This window comes from Equus asinus, chromosome 26, assembly GCF_041296235.1.
Source record: "Equus asinus isolate D_3611 breed Donkey chromosome 26, EquAss-T2T_v2, whole genome shotgun sequence".
Taxonomy (NCBI): Eukaryota; Metazoa; Chordata; class Mammalia; order Perissodactyla; family Equidae; genus Equus; species Equus asinus.
The window spans coordinates 24171757-24196645 of record NC_091815.1 but is presented as its reverse complement, the minus strand read 5'-3'; the positions used below and the strand labels follow the sequence as shown (position 1 = coordinate 24196645).

General features: G+C 58.4%; 4 protein-coding genes across 8 annotated transcripts; 2 read left to right on the top strand and 2 right to left on the bottom strand.

The window, feature by feature from the left end:
- Positions 1-170: 170 nt before the first annotated feature.
- MRPS12 (mitochondrial ribosomal protein S12) lies at positions 171-2845 on the bottom strand. Of its 4 annotated transcripts, none has more exons than XM_070498796.1 (3): positions 2714-2845; positions 2183-2250; positions 171-986 (listed from the first exon to the last, which is right to left on the bottom strand). In XM_070498796.1, the coding sequence occupies exons 2-3, from the start codon at positions 2229-2231 to the stop codon at positions 616-618; spliced, it is 420 nt and encodes a 139-aa protein (XP_070354897.1). In that variant the 5' UTR covers positions 2232-2250; positions 2714-2845; the 3' UTR covers positions 171-615. The 4 variants fall into 4 exon arrangements, with proteins under 4 accessions (XP_070354897.1, XP_014704178.1, XP_014704180.1 ...); XM_014848692.3 differs by having other exon boundaries at positions 2539-2716; XM_014848694.3 differs by having other exon boundaries at positions 2544-2716.
- SARS2 (seryl-tRNA synthetase 2, mitochondrial) lies at positions 2821-12284 on the top strand. Its single transcript, XM_044760360.2, has 16 exons — positions 2821-3087; positions 5682-5777; positions 7205-7234; positions 7815-7955; positions 8034-8088; positions 8336-8399; positions 8611-8716; positions 9425-9472; positions 9716-9824; positions 10133-10178; positions 10262-10349; positions 10429-10538; positions 11282-11375; positions 11473-11568; positions 11670-11735; positions 11825-12284. Exons 1-16 carry the CDS (start codon positions 2821-2823, stop codon positions 11960-11962), a joined length of 1554 nt encoding a protein of 517 aa, XP_044616295.1. The 3' UTR covers positions 11963-12284.
- An 890-nt stretch (positions 12285-13174) lies between these two features.
- CCER2 (coiled-coil glutamate rich protein 2) lies at positions 13175-16306 on the top strand. Of its 2 annotated transcripts, XM_044760368.2 has the most exons (6): positions 13175-13308; positions 13854-14001; positions 14244-14284; positions 14416-14503; positions 14800-15332; positions 15975-16202. In XM_044760368.2, exons 2-6 carry the CDS (start codon positions 13920-13922, stop codon positions 16065-16067), a joined length of 837 nt encoding a protein of 278 aa, XP_044616303.1. In that variant the 5' UTR covers positions 13175-13308; positions 13854-13919; the 3' UTR covers positions 16068-16202. The 2 variants fall into 2 exon arrangements, with proteins under 2 accessions (XP_044616303.1, XP_044616305.1); XM_044760370.2 differs by lacking the exon at positions 13175-13308 and having other exon boundaries at positions 13770-14001; positions 15978-16306.
- A 179-nt stretch (positions 16307-16485) lies between these two features.
- NFKBIB (NFKB inhibitor beta) lies at positions 16486-24831 on the bottom strand. Its single transcript, XM_014848691.3, has 6 exons — positions 24535-24831; positions 19017-19122; positions 18602-18935; positions 17577-17665; positions 17217-17480; positions 16486-16656 (listed from the first exon to the last, which is right to left on the bottom strand). Exons 1-6 carry the CDS (start codon positions 24711-24713, stop codon positions 16561-16563), a joined length of 1068 nt encoding a protein of 355 aa, XP_014704177.1. The 5' UTR covers positions 24714-24831; the 3' UTR covers positions 16486-16560.
- Positions 24832-24889: the final 58 nt, after the last annotated feature.

Sequence of the window (24889 nt, the reverse complement as noted above, 5' to 3'; positions counted from 1 at the left end):
AATGCCACTTAGGCCAGGAGGAAACAGGCTCGGAGTTCAAATGACCTGCCCAAGGTCACCCAGCCCGGAAGTAGGGCGGGGGGGGGGGGGGGGCTGCCCGGCCTGCAGGAAAGGGAACAGCCTCAGTGCTGCACCCCTGACTCCAGAGCTTAGAACAGTAGCCACGTGCATGCGCTTTGCACACAAAGCATCTATTGACCTTCACCAAACCCAACAAAGGGCATGCTGCGAGGGGAGCTCATTTCTGGAGAAGGAAACTGAGGCCCAGAGGGGTGTCAGTCGCCAAGACCACACAGAGGGCGAATACCGCGGGCAGGAGTTCATATCACAACCCTGGGGGTCTGTGTTTATTGCAAGCCCTTGCCTGCAGGTGGCAGTGCCGTGTCCTGTCCCAGCAGAAGAGGTCCTTCACGCCACCACTCTATACATGGGAGCCAAGGATGCTGGCAGACGCGCCTTTTTCTAACCCAATGCTGGTCCTGATGGGAGAGGCGGGGTCAGGATTTGAACCCAAGACCAGCCGCCTTTCGAGCGGGCCTAGCTTCCCAAGGTCCCGCAGGAGCCCAGAGAGGCGGGTGGTGACTGCCGGCGCTGCAGCTGCGCGCCCGGCCGCCGTCACTTCTTCTTCTGCACGTGGCCGCAGTCATACTTGCCGCGCACGACGGTGAGCTTGACGCCGGGCAGGTCCTGGGTGCGGCCGCCCTGCACCAGCACCACGTGGTGCTCCTGCAGGCTGTGGCCCTCGCCGGGGATGAAGCAGACGGCCTCGCGGCCCGAGCTGAGCCGCACGCGGCAGCACTTGCGGTTGGCCGAGTTGGGCTTCTTGGGCTTGCGGATGAAGGTGCGCAGGACGACGCCCTTCAGCTGCGGCCGGCCCGCCGTGGGGCCCGGCTTCGGGGGCGGCCGCTTCGGGGGCCCCTGGCGGTGCATCTGGTTCAGCGTGGCCATGGGGCGGGCGGCCCAGAGACGGGGCGCCAGGGCGAGGCCTGCAGAGACACAACCGGGAGGGCGCAGGAGGGTTACCAGCCGATGAACAGATAATAGTACCAGCGACTCCAATCTGGGGTTGTCGGCTCCGCGCCGAGCGCTTGACAAGCGTGTACTGGTTTACATCCGGGGTCCTCACAGATCACGGGAATAACAACAGGTACTGAGCAACCACCACGGGTCAGGTTCTGTTTTAGCCATTTCACAGGAATTAACTCATTTTATTCTCCAAGGAGAGTACTAATTTTAATGCTGTATAAACATCATCACAAAGCGAACGCTGTGCGTCCCGTTCTATGCATGGAAGCTGCGTGAACTCATGCCGTCCCCACAGCGACCTGGGACCTGCGGGGTAGTCCTGGGAGGTGTCACTGCTCCGCCCCCTCCTGTCACATCCACTTTCAGCCCCAGCGAACAGATCGTCAGCTGAACCTCCAAAACGGATGCAAAGCCCCCTCTTTCTCCCTCCTCCACTGCATCAGCCCTGCATTCTCTTCAACCAACGTTCACGGAGCATCTCCTGGGTCTCGGCCCCAATAATGAGACACAGGGATGACGGTGACGGCCCTGGGCGGGCTCTCCTGCAACTTCACTAGCACAGAAGCCCTTTCACACCCGAATGTCACACTCCCTCCACATCCAGGGCAGGTCCTGGTCTTTCTGGCCATTTCCACACGTCCTTATGTCTCGGGTTACAGCAGCATCCTCAGAGCGGAGGAGCCAGTCCTAGAAGCCTCTTCCTAGTGCTGTGCTCCTGAGCAAGACGCCTCACCTCGCAGTGTCTCAGGGTCCCCATCTGTATCGTGGGCCCCACAATCACGTCTCCCTCCCGAGCGACCACGAGATACACACGTCAGGCTAGCCCAGATGCCCTAGGCGGGGGGCACGTCTGTGCCTTGTGAGCCTAGGTGGGTGGCAAATGCGCTTGCAGAGTGAATAAGTGAGGGCATGTGATGTTAGTGGCAGGAATAAGTTAATGATTCGCCGAAGAAATCATTGACCCAAACCGCTGGCGCCCACCGGAGGGGCGCACAGAAGCCCTCAGCGCACCCGCTTCCCCGCTCTTGCCCTTGCAGCCCGCGCTCCGCCAAAACCCATCGCGTCTCCATCCCCGATTCCAAATTGACTCCCTCGGGCTGCGGCACAGGCGCCGGAGTCCCAGCGGGGATAACCCTCACCCAGCCTCGCCTCTTACCATAACCGAGGGACGTGTTGAGGCCACGGAGAAGGCCGGACCAGGACATCCCGCCGCCTGCCGCGTCCCTGCGTTAGGGGATAAAAGACTCAGAAAGGAAGAGGGAACAGTGGCCGTAGTCGGGCGAAGGTCCAGATTCTCCCCATCCCACTCTCAGGGCCTCCTGATTCGATCTAAGGCAGTTCCTCTGACAGTCTAGCCACAACCCCTCATGCTGCTAACAAAGCCCCTCAGTGAATCTAGCCTCGCTCTGCGTAGGCTATCGGGGACCCAAACGCCTTCATCAGCATACGGGAGGAAAAGGGAAACTGAGGAGAGGTCCGGAAAGGTTTGGAGGACCCGGGGAGGCCGCTGACCTCACCGACCCTAGAAGGGTCCGCAGACACGAGGGATCCGGCCTCCAGTCCCTTCCGGGAGTTATCCCGGCGGGGATTGGCGGGTTCTGACTCTCGCGTACACCGAGGGGGCGGGGCACAGACGACGATTGGGCAGCGACAGAGTCAATCTCAGTTAACTGTCTTCAGCCCCCACCTCCAGGATCTGATTGGCTTGTTCCCCGCAGGACGGCTGCTTTGCAATTGGTCTAAACGTAGGGTGGGCGGGACGAAGGGTGCGTGTCTCCCTGTCCCCCGTCCAAGATGGCTGCGTCCATAGCACGGCGCCTGTGGCCTTTGGCGGGCGCTCGGAGCCTCCGGCCCCGGGGAGTCTGCGTCTGCAGTCAGAGCCCAAGGAGAACTTTCGCGACGGAAAGACGAGACCGGAACCTCCTGTACGAGCACGCGCGCGAGGGCTACAGCGCGCTCCCTCAGCTCGACATGGAGCTGTTGTGCGCATGCCCGGAAGAGGCGGCGCGCGCCCTGGAGCACCGCAAGGGGGAGCTGCGGCCGGAAGAGCTGCCCGCGATCGTGAGTGCGCTTGCGCCAGCCGGCGGCCGCCTATTGGCTGTGCTCTTTCCGGATGAAGAGGGCGTGCAGGATGCTCTCCAGCAGGGGGCGGGCTTGGCGCGGGGTTTCAGTTCCTCCGCAAGTGTTGCGCACGTGTTGTGCTTGGTACCCACATCCGTGCCCGTCATCCGCGGGGTGCCCGGGCCCTGCTGTGTAGACACCCGGGCTGCGCCTGCTCCGTGGAGCTCTGCGATCCGACCTCAGGCCGGGCTTCCCCTCAAGCCACAAGGAAGATGGGGGGGCGGCGGTGTGGGGGCGGGGGAGCCTCTGGCCTTTGGAGAGCGAGAGTGGAGTCCTGCCCCTGCCCCACACGAGGCAGGCGGTTAAATGGGGTATTCAGTGAATGGATGGGTCTATTGAACAGATGGAGGGAGCGCCTGTTATGATCCAGGTGCTGAGAATAAGGCGGTGGGTAATAATAATTAATGATGATGGTGATGATGTTACCATGATATCGTAGTATGTGCTGGGGAGCTAGAATAGGGTCACCCTACTCCTAGACCCTGCTGGGGTACTGGGGACGGTGGGCACCCCAAAGCCCCCCAGCCCTCTCTGGAACTCCCCTGCTACCCTGTTCTAAGTGCTTTATACATATTCGCCTCATTGAAGCTTTGCAACAACCTTGTGAAGTAGGTGCCATTATTTCCCCCCATGTTATCAGAGGGGAAACTAAGGCACAGAAAAGTTAATTAAAAATAAAAAGTATGGTGGTTCCTCAAAAAATTAAACAGAATTCCTATGTGGTCCAGCAGTCTCACTTCTGGGTCTACACCCAAAAGAATTGAGCAGCTCTTTGTACACCCAAGTTCACAGCAGCGTTATTCGCAATAACCGAAAGACACAAGCAACTCCAGTGTCCGTCCGTGGATAAATGGATAAACAAAATGTGGTATATCCATACAATGGACTATTATTCAGCCTTGAAAAGGAAGGAAATCCTGACACATGCTCCACCATGGACGAGCCTTGAGGACACTATGCTAAATGCAATAAGACAAATACTGTAAGATTCCACTTATGCCTAGAGTAGGCAAATTTATAGAGACAGAAAGTGGAACTGTGGTGGCCAGGGCCTGGGGGAGGGGGAATGGGGAGTTAGTGTTTAATGGGGACAGAGTCTCAGTTGGGGAAGATGACAAAGTTCTGGAGGTGGCTGGTGCTGATGGCTGCACAACCATGTGAATGTACTTCATGCCACTGAGCTGTACACTCACAAATGGTTACCATGGTCACTTTATGTGTATTTTACCACGGTTTTTAAAAGTGCTGGTTTAGAGATCCTAAATTAATTTTATAACCCACTGGCGGATCACACCCCAAAGCTTGAAGACACTGTTTCAGGGCGCAGAGTGTGAGGAGGAAGATGGCGCATGGCTTTGCAGCCGTAGCGAGGCACGGGATCGTTCCTGGGGCACTGGGGGGCTGTGGGTGCTTTTAGGCAGGACAGGGACTGTGTCAGGATGCTGGCTGAATTGGAGGGGTGAGCCCCAAGGCTGGGAGGGGGGCACAAGGATCCTCGTGGGGAACGACAGGACCTGGGTGGGTAGGAGTGGGGGATGGGGACGGAGCGATCTGTTGGACATTCATGAGGCAGAAAGGATGGGACATGGTACGTGGCTGCAGGGTGGGGGTGACATATGTCCAGGAAGAGGCCTGGGGCTCCGGGGTGGGGATGGGCCAGGGGTGGGGCCAGGGGAGCAAGGGGAGGGACTGTCCCTGAGGAGAAGGAGTAGATGTGGGGGGCGATGCTCTTCCTAGACTCACTCTTGCATGTGAGGAGTGTGAAGTGTCCAGGGGGAGCCACGAAGAGAGTCACAGCCCTCCCTGTGGCCCGCCCTCCCCTGCAGGTGCCCAGCCCCAGGGAGAGGGGACAGTGGTTTTACCGTTTTGTCGAAGGGAAAGCTGCCACCAGAGAGGACAAGGGTTTGCCCAGGGACGTGGGCTCCCCGAGGGACCCCGCGGTGGTTGGTGCGCCCAGGCAGTGGGAGCTGGGGTGTGGGTCGTGCCCGGCCCTCTGGCCCCCTGTGATGGAGGGTGCAGGGTCAGCTGTGTTGGCAGCCCCACGGGGAGAGGCTGTATGGCTCCCCCTCGAGAGTAGAGGGGGCAGAGCCGGCAGGCCCTCAGCTCTGTGCCGCCCCTCTGCACCCAGGTCCTTTCATCTTCTTGCTCTGAGTCTCAGAGGACATTGTCCTGGTCGGCTCTCCCACCGTCCATCATCCAGTCCAGGGAGAGTGAGAGAGCAGGTCCTGGATGGGGGCTTACCTTCAAGGAGGTGACCAGTGGTCACACTTCCCACCTCCTCTCATGCCCGCGGTGGACCTTGGGCACGCATGGCTGCAGCGGAGGCCAGAGAAGTTCTTAATTCTGGGCAGCCGTGGGCCCAACGAACCATCAGGAGTTCCAGTGCTGAGGGAGGGAGTGCAGAATGGCTCCCGGGGGCCAAGAGGGGTCTCTCCTCACCCCACCGCTGGTCCAGGTGGCCAGTGGGCAGGGCTCCCGCGGACGGGGCGGGGGACAGTGGCCACTTCACATCTTTGGCCCCTGTGTCCCCCCAGATCTCAACGTGGCAGGAGCTGAGGCAGCTGCGGGCGCAGATCCGGAGCCTGGAAGAGGAGAAGGGGGCCGTGGCGGAGGCGGTGCGGGCCCTGCTGGTGAGCACGGGGCTCCAGGTGGGGGGCTGGCGGCGGAGGCCCCGCGCTGCAGAGAACGGGAAACCCAATTTATGGGCCTTGAAGGATGCGCCCATTGGTTCCCGCCTGTCCCACCCAGGTTCAGGCATCCTTGGGGTTGATGCAGGCGCGGCTCCCCCACCGTCCGCAGCCTGCCTTCCTTCCCGCTCTGCCTGGCATGTTCATTTGACTCAGTTTCCCTCTTGAAGTTCAAGCTGGCTGCTATAGGACAGCAATTCCTCGCATGACTCTGCCAGGGGCAGAAAAAGGACCTCCCGGCTTGAGTGCCTTTTCCAGGAGGGGGGGCCTCCCCGAAGCTTCCAGCAGAGTCCCCTCATCTCCTGGGCCCAGGCACCCCACACCCACCGCGTCATCAGCAGGAGGCCACTCCAGCTGGGGCCCCATCCTGAACTGCAGGCTCGGGGAGGGTGGCCTGCGTCAGGGGTCCCTGGGAAAGGAGGGCGGAGGGCGGAGGGTCTCCGGTTAGCCAGCCCCAGCATCTGCCGCAGAGGGCTGAGGAGTCATCGTGACAACAGCGGCGGTCAGCCTGCGCCAGGCGCTGTTCTGGGAGCTCTCCTTGCTGACAGCCCTGGGAGCAGGTTTACATACAAACCCAGTTTACAGTGGGGGAAACTGAGGCCCCAAGAGGTTGAAATGGGCCCAAGTCCACAGCTGGGAAGGGGGAGCAGTGGACTTGCCCCCGGGCATTTGGGCTGCTCTTCTCCGGTCCACTCGGGTCCTCTCGAGACACTGATGACATCTCCCAGTGACCCACCGTGTCTGCACTGGGCCCCGGGTCACGCGCGTCCCAGGCGCATCTCCGTCACTGTGCAGTGAGTGCTGGCTCGTCTCTCAGGGAGGCTGTGCGACAGCCCTGCTGGGGTGGTGCTGTTACTGCCCCATTTCACAGATGGGGATACCGAGGCGCCGGGGGAAGAGCTTTGCCCAAGGGCACCCACCATTCAGACCCAGGTCCGCCTGATTCCCTCTGCTGCTCTGGGTCGTAGAAGGTTCAGGGTGTCAAAAGCCCAGGTGGCAGGCCCCCAGATTCCCACTCACAGCCCACCTCTCTGAGCCTCAGTTTTCCCAGCTGCAAAACGGGGGTCACGGGCTGCCAACCTCCTAGAGTGGGTGATGAAGAAATAGGATCGTGTGAGGGCCCCTGCACAGAGCCAGGCGCGAGGCGGCACTCAGTAAACGGAGCTGCAGGTGTGGTTCCGTTATCTGGCCCCCTCCCAGCATTACTGACAGAGAAACTGAGGCACAGAGTGGAGGAGGGTCCAGCCAGGCCCTGGCAGAGCAAGGAATTCAGATGCCTGGCCCTGTCTGACCTTTCACCCTCTTTTTTTCCCTTCTCCCCACCCCCAAGTCCATCAACCTGACTGCCCTGTCTGTCTCTTTTCTACCAGGTGAACCAGGGCAACAGCCAAGTGCAGCAGGTACTACAGGGAGTTGGGGTCCTGTCCCCGGTGGGGTGTGGGCAGCGAGGAGACCATATCGGTCATGATTCCTCCATTGTATGGGACAGAAAACACAAACAGGATTAGGGAGAAAAGAAAACCAGGCTCTATTGATTCATGAAACTAAAAAGGCTGGCTTCAGGTAGAGCTGGATCCAGGTCCTGGCCCCATAATTGGTTCTGCTTCCCTCACCAACCAGCTTTCTCCCTTTGGGAGAAGGAGAGGCAGGGTCCCTGTGCAAATAGGGCCACTTCCCTGATTGCTCCAGCCATAGTCCTGGGGCTGATTCTCATGAATTCGGCTTGGATCATGTGCCTGTCTTGGAGCCCATCACTGTGGCCAATGCAACTGACTATTCCAGTAGGCCAGGCCTGAGTCACGTTCCCATGGACGTGCCATGGGGTAGTGAGGGGAGGTTCCTGAAGGATATTCAGGATGTTGAGCCAAAAGAACACACAACAGAGGTCCCCCACAGAGGTCCAGCTAGCACAGCTCAAGGTCAGAGCGGCTGAGGGGCCCTCCCCCTCTCCCGGGCTGACCCCGCTCGCCCCACTCCCAGAACCCCCACTATCAGCGTCTGCGGGCTCGTGGCCGGGAGATCCGGAAGGAGCTGGTGCTCCTGTACCCGAGGGAGGCCCAGCTGGAGGAGCGCTTCTACCTGCGGGCGCTGAGGCTGCCCAACCGGACCCACCCGGACGTGGTGAGCGCCAGGCGGGGTGGTGGGGGAGGCCCGGGCCACCTCCTGCCACCTGTCCATGACACCACTGTCTTCCTGCAGCCCGTCGGGGACGAGAGCCAGGCCCGAGTGCTCCATGTGGTCGGGGACAAGCCAGGTGGGCCACACCCCACACTGGGGGCGGGGCCCCTGGGGTCTGGGCCTGGCCTGGTGCCTGTGGAACCCCCGGGGTGCGGGAGGCGGCTTCATCTTGCCACCTCGGCATCCGTGGGGCACATCTCCCCTCACCTCGGACTTCCTGTGTGTCTCCCTGGTGTGTGCGTGTGTCTGTCTGTCTGTCTCCCTGTCCCTCTTCCTTGCCTCTCTCTTCCTCTCTCACCCCATCGCTTTTCACCCGCATCCAGCATTCTCCTTCCAACCGCGGGGCCACCTGGAAATCGCCGAGAAGCTCGACATCATCCGCCAGAAGTGAGCCCGCTCGAGGCCCCCTCCTCCGCCCCGCCCTCCCCACCCCAACAGCTGGCTGCCGGCCCACCGTCGGGCTCAGCACAGCATGGGGGACCGCCAGGGCCGCACCCCACATGAATATTTGATGCCCAGTCCCCGTCTAGCAGCTGGGCCTCTGCCCCCGCCAGCCCTGGCCCACACACCCCCGCCTGTCTGCCCGTCTGTCCCCCAGGCGCCTGTCCCACGTGTCTGGCCACCGCTCCTATTACCTGCGCGGAGCTGGGGCCCTCCTGCAGCACGGCCTGGTCAACTTCACACTCAACAAGCTCGTCCACCGGGTATGGGCCAGGGTGGGAGGGCTGCCTGGAGGCAGTGGCATTGAGCTCAGAAGGCTCAAGGCAGGCAGGGGGCGGGGGGGGCGGGGAAGGGGGGGACCTCTGCTCCAGTCGCTGTTGCAGAGCTTTCCATCTATTATTGACATGTTGAACTCCTGTGAGTCGGATGCTGTTATTATCCTCAATTTAGAGATGAGACCTTGTGGCCTGGAGAAGGAGGAGCCCAGGGTCTCCCGGCTAGTGTAGAGTGGCGTGTAACCACTGCACCTCACTGCCTGCCTTGGCGTAAAGGGGGTGTTGGGGAAATACAGACTTGGTTGACAGTGGAGGGGCCAGCGGGGCTGAATGCACAGGGCCTTGGCCATGGTGAAGAACTTGGACCCTTCCTGGGGGCACTGGGGAGCCATGGAAGGCTTTATGCAGGGGAGGGACCCGGTCCGAGCTGTCCTTCAGAACTGCAGCTCCGGCTGCCCTGTGTGTGTGATGTGAGTGAGGAGCCGTGAGGCCCCACAGGAGGGCCCGGCGCTGGACCCCAGGGCTCCGGGCCAGCCGTGAGCCCCCTGCTCGGGCCACCCCCATTTTGTCTGAGGTGGAATGGACCTGAGTGACAAGGGGGAGCCACTGGCCCCCTCTGCAGAGTCCCTTCCTCAGGCTGAACCTGGCGTCTGGGGGGTCCCGGCTGTGCCCCTCACCCCTCGCCTCCCCCCACAGGGCTTCACCCCCATGACGGTGCCAGACCTTCTCCGCGGAGCTGTGTTTGTGAGTGAGGACCCTCCGCCCCCTGCGCCCAGGGTGTGTCAGGCCCGGTTCTGGGGGCCCAGGCCGGGAGACCAGCCTGTCTCCCCTGAGGGACGGCCCTGGGGCTGTGTGGAGGGGGTCAGGCCGTAACTGGGAGGCCAGGGGGTTCCAGATGCTTCCAGGGGAGGAGCGAGGGTTGTGACTGCAAAATGAAGGAGGCCAAGGGTACCCATCCCCTGACCTCTGGCCTGGCCTCCTCCTCAGGAAGGCTGTGGGATGACACCAAATGCCAGCCCATCCCAAATTTACAACATAGACCCCTCCCGCTTTGAAGACCTCAGCCTGGCCGGGACGGCAGAGGTGGGGCTGGCCGGTAAGCACCTGCCTGGGGCAGGGGGGTAAGGACACCTCCAGTGTCCTCAGAGCAAGAGGGGTTGTAGGGGGACAACCAGGAGCATTCTGGGGGGGCAGCTGCCTGCCCAGGATATCTTCAGTGACCCCAGGGTTGACGTGTACAGTTGTGTAGGTTGTTTACAGCACAATGGTACAGTGAGGATCCAGCCACATGCCCTGACGTGAGGGTGTGTCTGCCAGAGGGGATACCTCTTCTGGTTCTCACAAAGGTTTCCTATGGACGGATGGGGGCCCTGGCTGACCCGTCCTGTCCCCTTCTCCTCCCAGGCTACTTCATGGACCACTCTGTGGCCTTCAGGGACCTGCCCATCAGGTGACGCCCCATTCCTTGAGACCTTGTCCCCACCTGTGACATTCCCTCCCCGCTCCCTGACCGCACCTCCCCTGCTCCCCCAGGATGGTTTGTTCCAGTACCTGCTACCGGGCGGAAACAGACACAGGGAAGGAGCCGTGGGGGCTCTATCGCGTGCACCACTTCACCAAGGTTGCCACAGCTGGGACGGGCGGGGGGCTCACCCCCACGGCCCAGGGCCCCTGACCCCTGTGCCCCTGCCCTGCCCCAGGTGGAGATGTTCGGGGTGACAGGCCCTGGGCTGGAGCAGAGCTCACAGCTGCTGGAGGAGTTCCTGTCCCTTCAGATGGAGATTCTGACGGAGCTGGGCCTGCACTTCCGGTGTGGGGGTGGGGCGGGGGTGGAGGGCGGTGGGTGGGGGAGGGGTGGGGGGACCGGCCGTGCTCCCCACCTTGAACACCCTCACCACCTCCTCTCCCTTCGCCTCTTTCTCCTGTGTTAGGATTGTACGTCCACCTGTCAGTCTGTCAGCCCCATAGAGGATTCGAGGGCTGTGACAGCATCATGGGCAGCAGAGGACGCCCCAGAGTGGAGGCCCAGGCCCCCTCCCTCCCGTTGCTCCGCATCCCTGGGGCGTGCCTCATCTGCATGGGCCTCGACGGCTCTCACCCCCCAGTGGGGAGGGGCTGGGGGCCTATGCCCCAGACGTCGCAAGCCCGCCTCCTCTCACAGTCAGTCAGGCACACGTAGCTGTTGGGAGGGGCTGAGAGATGCTGACTTTTTGGGGGTGACCCATTGCAAAACCTGGGGGCGCTGTTCTTCCAGAAGGTGAGGATGGCCCTGCAAGCAGCCTGCAGACTCGGCCGCCCGCCCTTCCTCTCCCCGGTCCTCCTCGCCCAGCGGCTCCTTCCCTCCTCCCCCTCCTCCCCCTCCTCCTCCACCGTCTCCATCACCACCTCCTGCCTCACCTCTTCCCCTTTGCCACTGTCACCTCCTCCTTTCTTCCTGCCATTTCCCTCTTTTTTCAGCTACCTTCTCTTCCGTCGCCTCCATTTCCTCCTACTCCCCCTCATCCGTCAGCTCTCCCCCACTGACCCTCTCCCTGTCTTTCTCCTCGGCGACAGGGTCCTGGACATGCCCACCCAGGAACTGGGCCTCCCCGCCTACCGCAAGTTCGACATCGAGGCCTGGATGCCAGGCCGCGGCCGCTTTGGCGAGGTGAGCCCCCACCCCCAGGGGATGCAGGGTAGGAGAGAGGGTGGGACTACCCCCCCACTGCTGCCGAGCCTCTCAGCCCACCCGGCCCCCCGCCCAGGTCACCAGTGCGTCCAACTGCACGGACTTCCAGAGCCGCCGGCTCCACATCATGTTCCAGACAGAGGAGGACGGGGAGCTGCGGTTCGCCCACACGGTGAGCACCCGCACACCCTCACCCGCCCTCCCCAGCGCCTCCCTCCCCAAGGCCCACACCGCCTTGGCCTGCCCCTGGCCCTGAGCACGCGTCTCCCCCAGGTGAACGCCACGGCCTGTGCTGTCCCTCGCGTCCTCATCGCCCTACTGGAGAGCAATCAGCAAGAGGTGCGGGGGACGGGGAGGATGGCACCCAGAGAGGCAGAGGGTGGAGGGCCGGGGCAGTGGCAGCATCCTGAGGCCTGCTCTGTCCCCAGGACGGCTCGGTCCTCGTGCCCCCTGCCCTCCAGCCCTACCTCGGCACCGATCGGATCACGGCCCCCACCCACGTGCCCCTCCGGTACATCGGCCCCAACCAGCCCCAGAAGCCCAGGCTCCCGGCCGGCCTACCTTGAGCTGAGAGCTCATCCTCCTCCTCCTTCCTGGGGCTGAGGGGCCCCTGGACACCTGGAACCTGTTTTCCTGACGTCTGCGTTCCTCCTGTCGGCTCCATGGCAGGGTCCCCCCCTGGCCTCCGGCACCCACCTCTCCCACTTCCCTACTTCCTCAGAATCAGTCAGGGACCTGTTGTCATTGGGGGTCCCGACCCACACTAGAAAGCAGCAGTCTGGGGACTGAAGGCTCTGGGGCTGGGGAAGGAGAGAGAGGGGCCTCCGCACTCCTTCCCCGTCCCTCCCTCCGTGCGCAGCAGAAAGTCCCCAATAAACAGTCAGAACGAAGGCCTTTGTGGATCTGCGGGCGAGGGGGATGGCCCTGGCCTCTGGCGGGCTGCTGGGCCATGGCTCAGCGGTGCTTAATCTTCGAAGGGTCTCCGGCTGCAGGGACTGGCTGGAAGCATCCAGCAACCACCGGAGCACGTGGAGGGTGGCCTGGGGGCCGCCGGGGGAGCCGAGAGGATGCCGAGTCCTCTCCCCTTCCTCTGGGACAAGTGGCACCTTGCGCCGACCCCAGTTGCAACCCCACCCCTCGGCCCCTGGCTCCAGGCAGCGGTCCAGCCGGCAGCGCAAGCTCTGGGAGGCCGGAACTCGCTCTCCGTGCCTGCAGCTGTGTGCCCAGCGCTCCGGCCGCACCCTTGGGGCATCCTCCCCTCTTCTCTTCATTCACGTCCAGTCCTCCAGCAAACCCTGGCTGCTCCTCCCTCGGAGTCTTTCCAGAACCTGCCCTTGCTCTCTCGTCCCGGCCCCTCCCTGGACCTCTTTGCCGTCTTCCTGCTCCCTGACCCCCACACAAGGCCAGGGACCCTGGGGACCCCTGCGTCAGGTCACATCCGTTGCCTGCTCAGAGCCCTCCTGTGGGGAAAGGACAGAGTTGTCACCATGGTTCACAAGGCCCCGCATGACCTGCCCCTCACCGTCCTCTTCAACCCACTGTTCTCTGTCCCATTCTCTGCCCTGCGGGTGTCACTCTGCCCACTCGTCCCCACCTAAGGCCTTACCCTGCTAGTCCCCTCCCGGCCTATCTTCCGTGGATCTTGTGTGATGGCCTCCATTCTATCACTCAGGCCCTAGCCCAGCGTCACCTCCTCAGAGAGGACTTCCCTGATCACCTGGCCAACGTAACCTTGCAGCTCTCCGCTCTCACCCGCTGGCCTGCCACCTCTGTCATGTCCTCCTTCCTTCATGACGTGTATTCGAGTGCTGTTTGCTTCCCTCCTCCAGTGTCCGCTCCACATGGGCAGGGGTGTTTGCCCGTCATTCACTGCCGCAGCCCCAGGGTCTAGAAGAGGCTGGGCATACAGTAGGTGCTTAATAAAGTCACTGGGATGAAGGTGCTCGGACCTGTGCAGTCCCCTGCCTAAGTTACTCATCCACACGCGTCTAATTCTCCCCGCCTTGCTGTGCAGCCGGTCACTAGCCCTCCTTCACTAATGAGGAGACAGGTCTCAGAGAGGTTAAGCAGTTGTCCCAGGGCTGCACAGCTGGTGGTGGTGGAGCCCAAGCACAACCCCTGAGGAAGGAGGTTTAATGACCCATTTTCCCAATGAGACTGGGGCCAAGGAAGGGAAGGAGTTGCCTGAGGTTGATCTGTAAGCGGCTGCCCCTGGATTCGAATGCAGGTCGGCCTGCCAGTGTGGCTCTAAGCACATTAGACCCTGTTTCTCCAGGAGGGAAGCCCCAGCCCTCCATGCTGGCACCAGGGGCTGGAAGCCAGAGGGGAGCGGGTGCAGGGCGTGGGCCCCCATGAATAATTGAGGGTCTCGGGCAGGCCGCCGTCCCGCAGCTGTCGCCCTGCCAAGGGCGGGGAGGGAGCCGTGGTGACATCCTCTCCTCCCCCGGGGGGCCGCAGGCGGGTTATAAGGAGCTGCCGCCCAGCCAGCTGCACCGCGCTGAGCAGCCTGGTCGACGCCCCACCATGCAGCGCTGTGGGCCCGCCCCCCTGCGGAGGCTGCTGCCACTGCCCCTGCCCCTGCTGCTGGTGCTGCTGCTGGGGGCCGGTGAGTACCAGACACCGGGGGGACTGGGGCGGCCAGCCTGGGAGTGGGGTGACCGGGGCAGGGACGGTGCAACCCAGTGGAGTCGGACTACACTTAATGGGCCGAGCTCCCAGGTGGACTGGTGCACCTGGCAGGTGGGCTGGGGCGGGGGGCCCGTGGGTACCAGGCGGCCCTTGGAGCTGGAATCAGCACCGAGGACAGCGCCGAGGGTCCAAGCCCAGCCCCCATCTCCTTCCTCACAGCCACCGCTGCTCCCTTGGCACCAAGACCCTCCAAGGAGGAGGTGAGGAGTGTGGCCGCCTTGCCCTCCCTGCCAGCCTCCTCCCTGATCCTCGTCTCCCCTCTAACCCTCCAACTGTTCTTGTTCCCCCCATCTGCCCTGCCCTCAACCTCCCCTCTGACCCTTCATCCCAGCTGACCCGCTGTCTGGCAGAGGTGGTCACAGAAGTGCTGACGCTGGGCCAGGCCCAGAAAGGCCCCTGCACCGCTCTCCTCCACAAGGGTAAGGAGCCCCTGCCGCGCCCAGGGGTCTGCCCAGGGCCACCTGGAGGAAGGGGTCCTCTTCTCACTCCAGGGCCCTCCTGCCTGGGCTGGCACAGCACTGCCCAGCGGGTCCAGCCTGATGGAGCTGGGGCCCCAGCCCCACCCTTGGGCTCCCTGCAGAGGAACGGGAGCGGGGCAGAGAATGTCCTCTCCCAGTGCTGGCAGTCCCCCTGTGGGGCCTCAGGCAGCCCCCCAGAACTCTTCTAGCTCCATTTCCAGGTCTGCTGCACCGAGAGCATCCTCTCTTTCCACTAGAAATGTGTGAGACAGAGCCCCACGGCTGTGTGTCCGCCGGGGAGAAAGGCCTCCTGATTGGGGCCTTGAAGAAGCAGGAGGCTGGGAAGACGAGGTCCAGCCACGAGGCGAGGGACGAGGAAGAGGAGGCAGCAGAGAGGACCCACAAGTCCGAGGTGCGGGAACAGGTCATCCGCAAGGAGCTCCACAGCCAGCTCCGCCACGAGGAGGACCGCGAGGAGGAGGAGGAGGAGGAGGAGGAAAAGGAAAAGAAGAGGGGGCCCTTGGACACCTCCGAGGGCCCGTGGAAGCGGCATTTAGAGGGTGGAGGGGGGCCCCGGCAGCGGGTGGCAGAGCAGGCCAATGACGAGGAGACGGCCCAGTTCGAGGCGGAAGACAAGGGTGTGCAGGTGCTGGGTGGGGGCCGCGGCCTGTGGCAGGGGGCCCGGGGGCGGGGAGGAGAGAGGCCCGAGGACTCGCCGCACCACTACCACCTCCGCCAGCCAGAAGCTGAGGCCAAGCAGAAGGAGAAGGAAGAGGCTTTGGAGAAGGAGGTGAGTGGAGGAGGCAGTGGGGGCGCGGGGTGGACCAAATGTCAGTGGGATTGCTACCCATCAGCTACCAGGGTTGGGCCGTAAACAGGGCGAGATCCACCACGAGTGGGTCACGGTGACCAGGATGATGCCAGGACTAGGTAGCAACATCCAAGCAGGGCCTCTACTTGACCAAGACGGCTTCTGTACTGGATTCCAGTAACCACGATGGCTGCCGTTATGGCACAGACGCGTTCAAGTTAGCCACCACTGCTAGTCCAAAACAAGCCAGTTGGCCGCATGGAAAGCAGCCGCCATGCCTGGTTCACGGAACTATAGAACCATCACTGGGTCATGGAATGTAAGATGTCACCACGATTGGTGGCAGTAGCCACAGGGGCCATCCCATCACTAATGGGCCATGGCATCTGGGTTGGGCACCCCGGCTAGGCCCACGTCTGCTGCTTTTGGCTCCGGAGTCAACGCAGACCTCACATGTTGGCCAACATAACTCTTCCAGGGTTGTGGTGACTGCTAGGGCCACAACTGCCATCCAGGATGACCACTGCTGGCTACCATTGTGTGGACAGATATGGTCATGGGTGACCACTGAGGAGGCCTACCCTTAAAGGTGGGCGCTGACCACCCCGTTTCTGATCCCAGCAGGAGCGTGAGATGGAGCGGCTGGAGCATATCAGAGAAGAGCTGAAGGAGGCGGCGGCGATGTTGGGGGAGGAGCTCCAGAGGGCGGGCTGACCCCCGACCTCACGTCCTCCTTCTTCCCAACACACCCAATGGCTTAGGATTGTTGACCCCCAGGGCCCCCAGCCCGCTCCCCCACCCACAGGAGTGGGATGAGGAGTGTGCCTTGGAAGCAGGCCTGCGGGGCTAGGCGGGAGCTGGGGAGAGCACTGGGCTCGGCCCGGCTCAGGAAACGCCTGACCCCCATCTTGCCCACCAACCCTTCCCAGTGAATAAAGCACAGAGAAAACCACCCAGGCGGACTGTGAGGGACTTGCTTTCCGAGGGCCAGGGCCCGGGAATGATCCAGAGGCCCGGGAATGAACCAGAGGCCCGGGAATGAACCAGAGGCCCGGGAATGAACCAGAGGCCCAGGAATGAACCAGAGGCCCAAGAATAAACCAGAGGTCCGGGAATGAACCAGAGGCCCGGGAAGGCGCCTTGCCGTCCGCACTCTGGCTGGCAGAACTGGGATTTTATTAAACTGGAGATTCTATTCACAAGGCGGTCAGACAGGGTCGTCAGGGAGAGGTTTGGAGGCTGGGGCGGGAGGTAGCGGGTTCTGGCTCCGGCCTCTGTGGACCACGATGTCGTCGTATTCATCCTGGGGGCAGAGGGGACAGGCAGAGGGCTCAGGCGGCCGCCACCTGCCGCTGCCCCAGCTCTTCCACCCACCCTGAGCGGTGGCTCTGCCCTTGAAGCCCGAGGGCCCCGCTGCTTCAACTCCCCTGCTCCTAGTTATCCCCCCACCACTTCCAAGGTCGCCTCTCCCCGGCCTGTGTCGTCCCCTGGCTGCTGCCGGGGCTCCAGGCCTGCTGACGCGGGTTCTCAGCAGCCACAGCCCCGAGGTCTCCCTCCTCCGCCCACTCCCTCCGCCTTCACCCAAATTCCTCAACCGCCAACAGGCACCCTTGTCCCCTGCCCGAGGCAGTGCCTCTGCTGCCTGAGTTCCCCAATGAAATCCCCTCACCGCTGGCTAAGGTCTTTCCCCACTCCTGTCTCAATCATGGCTGCCCGATGTCACTGGCACCGCTGCCTGGGTTCTCTAATCGCAGCAGCCCAAGGTCGGTCTCCGTGCGCTGCCAGACGCCTGTTCTCCCCCTTCTGACCTGCCCGTTTACCCTGACCCCCCAGCTGGGCCACCCATCTCTCCTCCTGACTCACGCCCTCGTCCCCGCTGTCGCTGTCGCTACTGCTGCTGCTGCAGGGGCCGGGCTTCTCGTCCTCGTCCTCGGGCTCAGGGGCTCCGTGTGCACGGAGGAGGCGGGCGAGGATGGGGTTGGGCCGGAGCGTGGCGCTGCCCAGCGGGGTGCGGCCACCGTACATGCGGGCTGTGGGGTCGGCGCCTGCCCTCAGGAGAAGCTCCAGCACGTCGGCCGCCTGGGCCTCAACAGCCAAGTGCAGGGGGCTCCGGCCGCACGTGGGCTCCTGGGAGGGGCAGCAGAGAGGTCAGAGGAGGCCCGCTCCCCCCCCTACCAGGGGACAGCCCCAACCCGGCCGCACCTTCTCCCCGGGGCGGCTCACCGGTTTGTTGAGGTCAGCTCCAGCCTCCCGGAGCAGCTGGACCATCTCTGCATCTTTGTGGATGACGGCCACATGGAGTGGGGTGTGGCCTGGGGACAAAGTGACTGGTGTCAGATGATGGAGGCAATGCCATGATCCTGGGGGAGGGCTTTGTGGCCTGAGGGTTTGGGGTCTGGCTCCTGAGCTCCTGGGTATGGCAAAGAGGCACCTGCATCCCAAATGCCTAAGTCTCGGGTGGTCTGGAACGTGCTGGAACTGCCACTGCCTGGGGTGGGGGGCCCTTGGGACTATGGGTGAGGAGCCTGGGGTCTCTGGACGGGAGGCCAGGATCTCGGGGCCAAGAGACCTGAGTCTCTGGTCTTACTTCACGAAGGACTTGCCCCCAAATTCCTGGGTCCTGAGTAGTTGAAGGGCTTGTGACCTTGAGGGGTGGGATGGGCCCTGAACACTGGGTCCTGGGTGATCTCAGTCTCCTCGTGGAAGGGCCTGGTCCCAGGTAGCTGGGCTTAGAGATGGGGGAGCTCAGACTCAGACGCCAGGGCCCTGGGTAGACGGGGTCGTTTTTCCCATGAGACCTTGCTGACGAAGGCTGTCCCTGAAGCCAGTGTCAATTTCTGGGAACACGGGCTGCCAAAGTTTCACAGAAGGCCTGGGCCTTGAGTTCCCTCGTCCTGGGTGGGCAAGGACCTGTGGGGGGCCGAGGGGGGGTGGGGGGGCCTGCAGGGTGAGTTGTGCCTTCCAGCTGGGGAGCCCTGGCCTAACAATCAGATCGTAGCTCTAGGCTTATGGGTGACAGGTCTGGGTCCAGCTGGTCTGGGGCCCCCAGTTGGGAGTCCTGGGTCCCACATGTCCATTCCTATTAATCCAGGGCCAGGGTGGGAGTCCTTGTTCGTGATGCGTGGGGCCCTGACGCCTCAGGATTCCTTCCCAAGGGGCTGGGTCTTGAGCCAGGAGAGCTGAGCTAAGAGCCGGTGCTCTTGCCCTGCCTGGGAGCCTGGGCCCTGCCCGGGGACTGGAGACCTCACCCTCATAGTTTTCAGCCTCAAGTTGCAGCTTCCAGTCCTCCTCGCTCTCATCCTCTTCCTTCTCCAAGTCGGGGTCGGGGTACAAGGCAACAGGAGTATGGTCAGTGTTGGGGGTGTGGTCGGGGTCCTGAGCGAGGTAGGTGCTGGGGGCTCCCCGGGGGCGCCGGGGGCGAGGCTGGAGCAGCACACGAGCGCAGGCGTGTGCCCCCACACGGCAAGCCAGGTGCAGCGCCGTGTGGCCCCCACGCTCTGCCACGCGCAAGCCGGCGCCTGCTGCATACAACTTCTCCACCGTGGATGCCTCCTCCAGGATGGCTGCCAGGTGCAAGGCTGTCTGCAGGAGCAGAGGGAAGGGGTTAGGGGCCACACTGAGAATCCTGGCCCCCAAGACCGACACTGTCCCCCGGTGGCTCACCTGGCCCAGGTCATTCTGCAGGTCCAGGTACTCAGTGCCAGCCGCAAAACCCAGGAGGAAATCCAGGAAGGGTTCATGCTGATGAATGACAGCCAAGTGCAGCGCCCTGAGGACAAAGACTGGGGTCAGAGGCAAGAGGTCAAGTACTCTCATGTTTCTTCACTCAACAAACATGGAGCACCGACTGTGTGCTAGGCACTGTGACCACAGTTCTGGAAGAAGTTGTCAGGAATCTGGGAGGGGCAGGTCTGAGTCAACCCAGCAAATCTGTTTAATCAATATTTATTAAGTGGGACTTCTACTTCCTCCCAAGATGAAGTCACTGGACTAGATTTCCCTCAAAAAAATCAGACAAGATACAGTTTATGAAACAACAGTTTTCAAGATACTGGACATCACGCGATGAATGAAAATGATCCCTGAGAGAGAGGAAACAAGCGAGATGAGTCCTCTGATGGACTGGCACAGCTCACTGTGGTGACAGTTTCCAAGCCACAGAGCAGTGAGGGGGAACCCCGCCAGGGCCCAGCAGACTGCCCGAGGTGAGGAGGTGGAGCTGAGTCTGGGGAGAGCAAGGCGGCTAGAGTCATAGAGTAGATACCCCGAGAGGAGAGCACCCCACAGGGAGAGACCCCAGAGATCTGCAGAGGGGCCTCTTGAGTACTTAGGACAACACTGATCGGTGCGTGGGTATAAGGAAATACCCCAGTCTGGGGGAAAAACCACCCAAAAGGGTTAGAGAACCATGCCCATTGCTCACACGGGGCCAGGAATACCCTGTTCCCACCAGCCAGTCTAGGAAAGACCCATAATTCACAGGACATTGGGTAGAATATTCAGGAAGGTTTTGCCTCAGTAGTGGGGAATAATGAGTCCTAGATGGACCACTGCTCAGGACCCACCTAACAAATCATAAACGCAAAACCCAAAAGAATCAAGCTACTTGCAAGTATTGTAAACTGCATCCCAGAATAATAGGCAAGAATATTTATAGGAATACAAGATATCCAGCCTAAGAAGGTAAAATCCACAATGCCTGGCAGCTAATCGGAGATTATCAGCATGCAAAGAAGCAGGAAAACATGCTCCATAATGAGAATAATCAATCCGTTGAAATTGACCCAGAAACGAGCCAGATGTTAGAATTAGCGAATGAACAGTAAAACAATTCATTATCACTGTATCCCATACATTCAAAAAGTTAAGTAGAGACATGGATGATAAAAGAAAATGACTCAAATTGAACTCCCAGAGATAAAAACTGTAGTGCCTGAAATGAAAAATATACGGGATGGGGTTAACAACAGGTTACACACTGCAGAAGAAAGGATTAATGAACTTGAAGACTTCATGATAGAAACTACCCAGAAAGAAACACAAGGAGAATATTTCAAAATGAAGAGAACATCAGTGAGCTGTGGGACAACTTCAAGCCGCCTAATATATTTGTGGGGGTTTTTTTTGTTTGTTTTTTGAGGAAGATTAGCCCTGAGCTAACATCTGCTGCCAATCCTCCTCTTTTTTGCTGAGGAAGACTGGCCCTGAGCTAACATCCATGCCCATCTTCCTCTACTTTATATGTGGGACGCCTGCCACAGCATGGCTTGACAAGTGGTGCCATGTCCACACCCGGGATCCAAACTGGCGAATCCCAGGCCACCGAAGTGGAACATGCAAACTTAACCGCTGCACCACCAGGCAAGCCCCAGCCTAATATATTTGTAACTGAGGTCCCTAAAGGAGGAGAGGGATCGACAAAATAACTGAAGAAACAATGTCTGGAAATTTTCCAAATTTGGTGAAAACTATGAACCCACAGATCCAAGAAGCTCAATGACTCCCAGGAACAAGAAATACAAAGAAAACTACATCAATGCCCGTGATAAAAAATCTGTTCAAAAATCAGTAAGAAAGATAAAGATCTTAAAGGCAGCCAGAGAAAAAGATACCTTAAGTACAGGGGAATAAAAATAAGGATGACAACAGATTTCACGCGGGAAATAATGCAAGAGAACACAGTAGGGCGACATCTTGGAAGTACTCAAAGACGGCCAACCTAGAATTCTTTAACCCAGCAAAAATATCTTCTAAAAACAAAGACAAAATAAAGTGTTTTCAGATACACAAAAGCTGAAGGAACTCAGCAGACCCACACCACGAGAAATGTTAAGGAACTCTGCCAGCAAAAGGTAGATGCTCTCCGATGGAAAACCGGATCTATACAAAAGGATAAAAAATACCAGAAATAGTAACTATAGGAGTAAATACATGTTTTTTCTCTTCGTGTCTGTCTCTTTAGAAGACAACTTTTAAGAAATAATTGACTGTTTAAGCAAAAATAATAAAAATATTTAGTGGAGCTTATGACATACATACAAGTAAAATGTATGACAACATTGCATAAAGGCCAGGAGGGGACAAATAGAAATACACTATTCTGGGGCCAGCCCCGTGGCTGAGTGGTTAAGTTCGCGTGCTCTGCTGCAGGCGGCCCAGTGTTTCGTCGGTTCAAATCCTGGGCGCAGACATGACACTGCTCATCAAGCCACGCTGAGGCAGTGTCCCACATGCCACAACTATAAGGACCCACAACTAAGAACATACAACTATGTACTGGGGGGCTTTGGAGAGAAAAAGGAAAAAAATAAAATCTTTAAAAAAAAAGGAAATACATTATTCTAAGGTTCTTTTACTCTATGCAAAGTGGTGTAACATCACTTGAAGGCAGCCCATAATAAGTTAAAGCTGTACTATAAGCCCTAAAGCAGGGGTCAGCAAACTTTTTCTTTTTTTTCGTGTGGAAGATCGGCCCTGAGCTAACATCTGTGCTCATCTTCCTCTATTTTGTATGTGGGATGCTGCCACAGCATAGCGTGACAAGCGGTGCTAGGTCTGTGCCTGGGATCCGAATCTGTGAACCCCCGGCCACCAAAGCAGAGAGCGTGAACTCAACCACTCTGCCACCGGGCCAGCCCCGGCAAACTTTCTCTGTAAGGGCCCAGGTAAATATTTTAGGCTTTGTGGGTCACAAGGTCTCTCTTGTACTACTCAGCTCTGCTGTTGTCATGGAAAAGCAGCCATTGGCAATATGTCGATGAACGAGCGTGGCTCTGTTCCAACAGAACTTTACTTATGGAGACTAATTAGAATTTCCTATAATTTTCATTCGCCACAAAATATTCTTCTTTTTATTGGTTTCAACCATTTAAAAACGTAAAAACCATTCTTAGCTCATAGCCATCCAGAAGCAAGTGGCTGGCTGGAGGCCACTGTTTGCCAACCCTCGTCTTTCAAAGCCACCGCTAAGATAACAGACAGTTAAAGCTGATAAGCCAACAGAAGAAATACAGGGGAATAAAATTTGCTCGTTCCAAAAGAAGCCAGAAAAATGGGAAAACGGAAACAAGGGAGAGAAAAGTAGAAAATGACTAACAATATGATAAACATAACCATATCAATAATTAAATTAAGTGTAAATGGTCTAAACGCTCCAATTAAAAGGAAGAAATTGTCAGATTGACTTAAAAAGTAGAACTTAACTCCATGCTGCCTAGAAGAAGCACTCTTTAAATATAAATATTAAAAAAACAGGTTAAAAATAAAAGGATGGGAAAAGATATGCCACCAGTCAGCCAAAAGACAGCAGGAGTATTTTAATATCAGAAAAAATAGATTTCAAAGCAAGGACTATTACCAGGGATAGAGAAGGTTAGTTCATAAGGATAAAGAGATCAATTAATCAAGAGGACATAATAATCCTAAACATATGTGACCCTAATAACAGAGCATCAAATTACATGAAGCAAAACCTGATAGAATTTCAAGGGGAAATAGACAAATCCACGATTACTGTTGGAGATTTCAACACCCCTCTCTCAATAGGTGAAAGAACAAGGAGACAAAATCATTAGCAAGGAGACAGACTTGAACAACGCTACAAACCAACACGACCTCTAACTGACATATAGCAGACACTACACTCCACGAAAGCAGAACACACACTGCTTTCAAGCGCACACACCACATTCTGAGCCATAAAACAAGTCTCCATAAATTTAAAAGGATTCCAGTCAAAGTATGTTCCCTATCCACAATGGAATTAAATTTAAAATCAATAAAAGAGAGATATTTAGAAAGTTCCCCGAATATCTAGAAACTAAATAACATACCTCTAAATAATCCACTGGCCAAAGGAGAACTCAGAAGAGAAATTAGAGAGTATACTGAATTAACAGAAACTAAAAACACACGTATCAGAATTTGTGAGCTATGCTAAAGCCGCGCTCGGGGAAATTTACAGCACACAATACCTTTATTAGAGAAGAAGAAAGGTCTCAGATCAATGACCTCAGCTCCCGCCTTAAGAAACTAGAAAGGGAAGAACAAATTAAAGCCAAAGGAAGCAGAAGAAAGAAATAATGAAAGTCAGAACAGAGATCAATGAAATAGAAAGAGAAAAAAAAAAAGAGAAAAGTAATGAAACCAAATCTGGCTCTTTGAGAAGATCAACACTTACTGAGTCTTCCTATGGGGATACAGAAGTAAAGACAACACACAAACGCAGGGACAACCCCCTCCTGGGCCCTTACCACCGCTGCTCCTTGTCCCTGGACTGCTCATCTGGCCAGAGAGTCTGCTTGTCTCATTTTCCTGCTTTATTTTTCTCCAGAGAACGTACTACTTTCTGACAAACCATACTTCTTTCTTTTTCTTCTTTCATTTCTTTCTTTCTTAGTTTCTCCCCATCTTTCTTTCCTCTTTCTTTGTTTCTTGCCCATCTGTCTTTCTTTCTCTCTGTCTCCCTTTCTTTCTTTCTCTCTCTTTCTTTCCTTCTCTCTCTCTTTCTTTTTCCTCTCTTCCTTCCTGTCTTTCTCTCAGTCTGTCTGTCCTTCTGGCCATCCACACACCCTCGCTAGAATGGACGCTCCCTGGGTTTTTGTCTTTTTCCTTCAGGTGCCATATCACCAGCACCTCAAACACGGCCTGGAACATGGTCGAGTTTGATAAATATTTGTTTAACACAGGAATGTCTGCTGTCATGGAGTTTATATTTTCTCTTTGAATGTAAGATTTGAAAACTAGAGCTCAAAAGGTGGGATCTTAGAGTCAAAGGTCAAGTATGAATTGGGAAATCAAAATCTAAGGGTCATAAATCAAGAGCTCAGGAGCACAGACCGTATTTGGAGGTTAGAGGTCAAGAGGAGCCTGCCTGAGCTACAGTTTTAACAACGGTCTCAGGACTGGGGTCAGGAGGGTCAAATCGAGTTTAGAGATCAATGGATAGGGATGTGGAACTCTGAGAGCCAGAGTTCAAGGAAGGTCAGACATGACTGGATTACGATCAAAGCTGGAGAGGAAATTGGTTTCATTAAAGGTTAGGACTTGGGGGTTAGAGGTCAGGAAGTCAAGCATCGGAATCAGATTTAGGAGTGAGAGGTTGGGAAGCCGGGATCAGAGACTAACAGGGAATCAGAAGTCGGATCCTAGGGCAGGGGTAGACAACCTAAGGTTCACTCACGTGTCCCCATCCTCAGTGACGTAGCCGAAGACGAGGGGCGCCCACGACAGCCCCGGGCCCAGCTCCGCGCCCAGCCCCGGTCCCCCGGGGGCCGCCGCGTCCGGACCCAGAGAGCCCAGGCCGCTGTCGCACCATTCGTCGGCGTCCGAAGCTTTCCCCAAGCACGCGACCCCGGCCATGGCCCCCGAATCCTCAGGGGCCCCCAGCGGCCGCCCGCCTGATGCTGGGCTCTACCTGGAGGTCTGGCGTTTCCGCCCTGCGGGGAATTCCCCAACCCGCCCCCTGAATCACCCAATCAGAGTGGGCTAAATAGTCCATGCCCCGCCCCCTACCACACCATAACCAATCAGAGCAC

Bases quoted from the DNA above. Each gene is read 5' to 3' on its own strand.
- MRPS12 (XM_070498796.1), bottom strand. From the start codon at position 2,231: ATGTCCTGGTCCGGCCTTCTCCGTGGCCTCAACACGTCCCTCGGTTAT. The intron at 987-2,182 runs GTAAGAGGCGAG...GTGTCTCTGCAG, and splicing joins CAACACGTCCCTCGGTTATG to GCCTCGCCCTGGCGCCCCGT.
- SARS2 (XM_044760360.2), top strand. From the start codon at position 2,821: ATGGCTGCGTCCATAGCACGGCGCCTGTGGCCTTTGGCGGGCGCTCGG. The intron at 8,089-8,335 runs GTGGGCCACACC...ACCCGCATCCAG, and splicing joins TGTGGTCGGGGACAAGCCAG to CATTCTCCTTCCAACCGCGG. The intron at 9,825-10,132 runs GTAAGCACCTGC...TTCTCCTCCCAG, and splicing joins GGCAGAGGTGGGGCTGGCCG to GCTACTTCATGGACCACTCT.
- CCER2 (XM_044760368.2), top strand. From the start codon at position 13,920: ATGCAGCGCTGTGGGCCCGCCCCCCTGCGGAGGCTGCTGCCACTGCCC. The intron at 14,002-14,243 runs GTGAGTACCAGA...CCTTCCTCACAG, and splicing joins GGTGCTGCTGCTGGGGGCCG to CCACCGCTGCTCCCTTGGCA. The intron at 14,504-14,799 runs GTAAGGAGCCCC...TCTTTCCACTAG, and splicing joins CACCGCTCTCCTCCACAAGG to AAATGTGTGAGACAGAGCCC.
- NFKBIB (XM_014848691.3), bottom strand. From the start codon at position 24,713: ATGGCCGGGGTCGCGTGCTTGGGGAAAGCTTCGGACGCCGACGAATGG. The intron at 18,936-19,016 runs GTGAGCCACCGG...CTGCTCCTGCAG, and splicing joins TGCAGAATGACCTGGGCCAG to ACAGCCTTGCACCTGGCAGC. The intron at 17,666-18,601 runs GTGAGGTCTCCA...CTTTGTCCCCAG, and splicing joins TGAGGCTGAAAACTATGAGG to GCCACACCCCACTCCATGTG.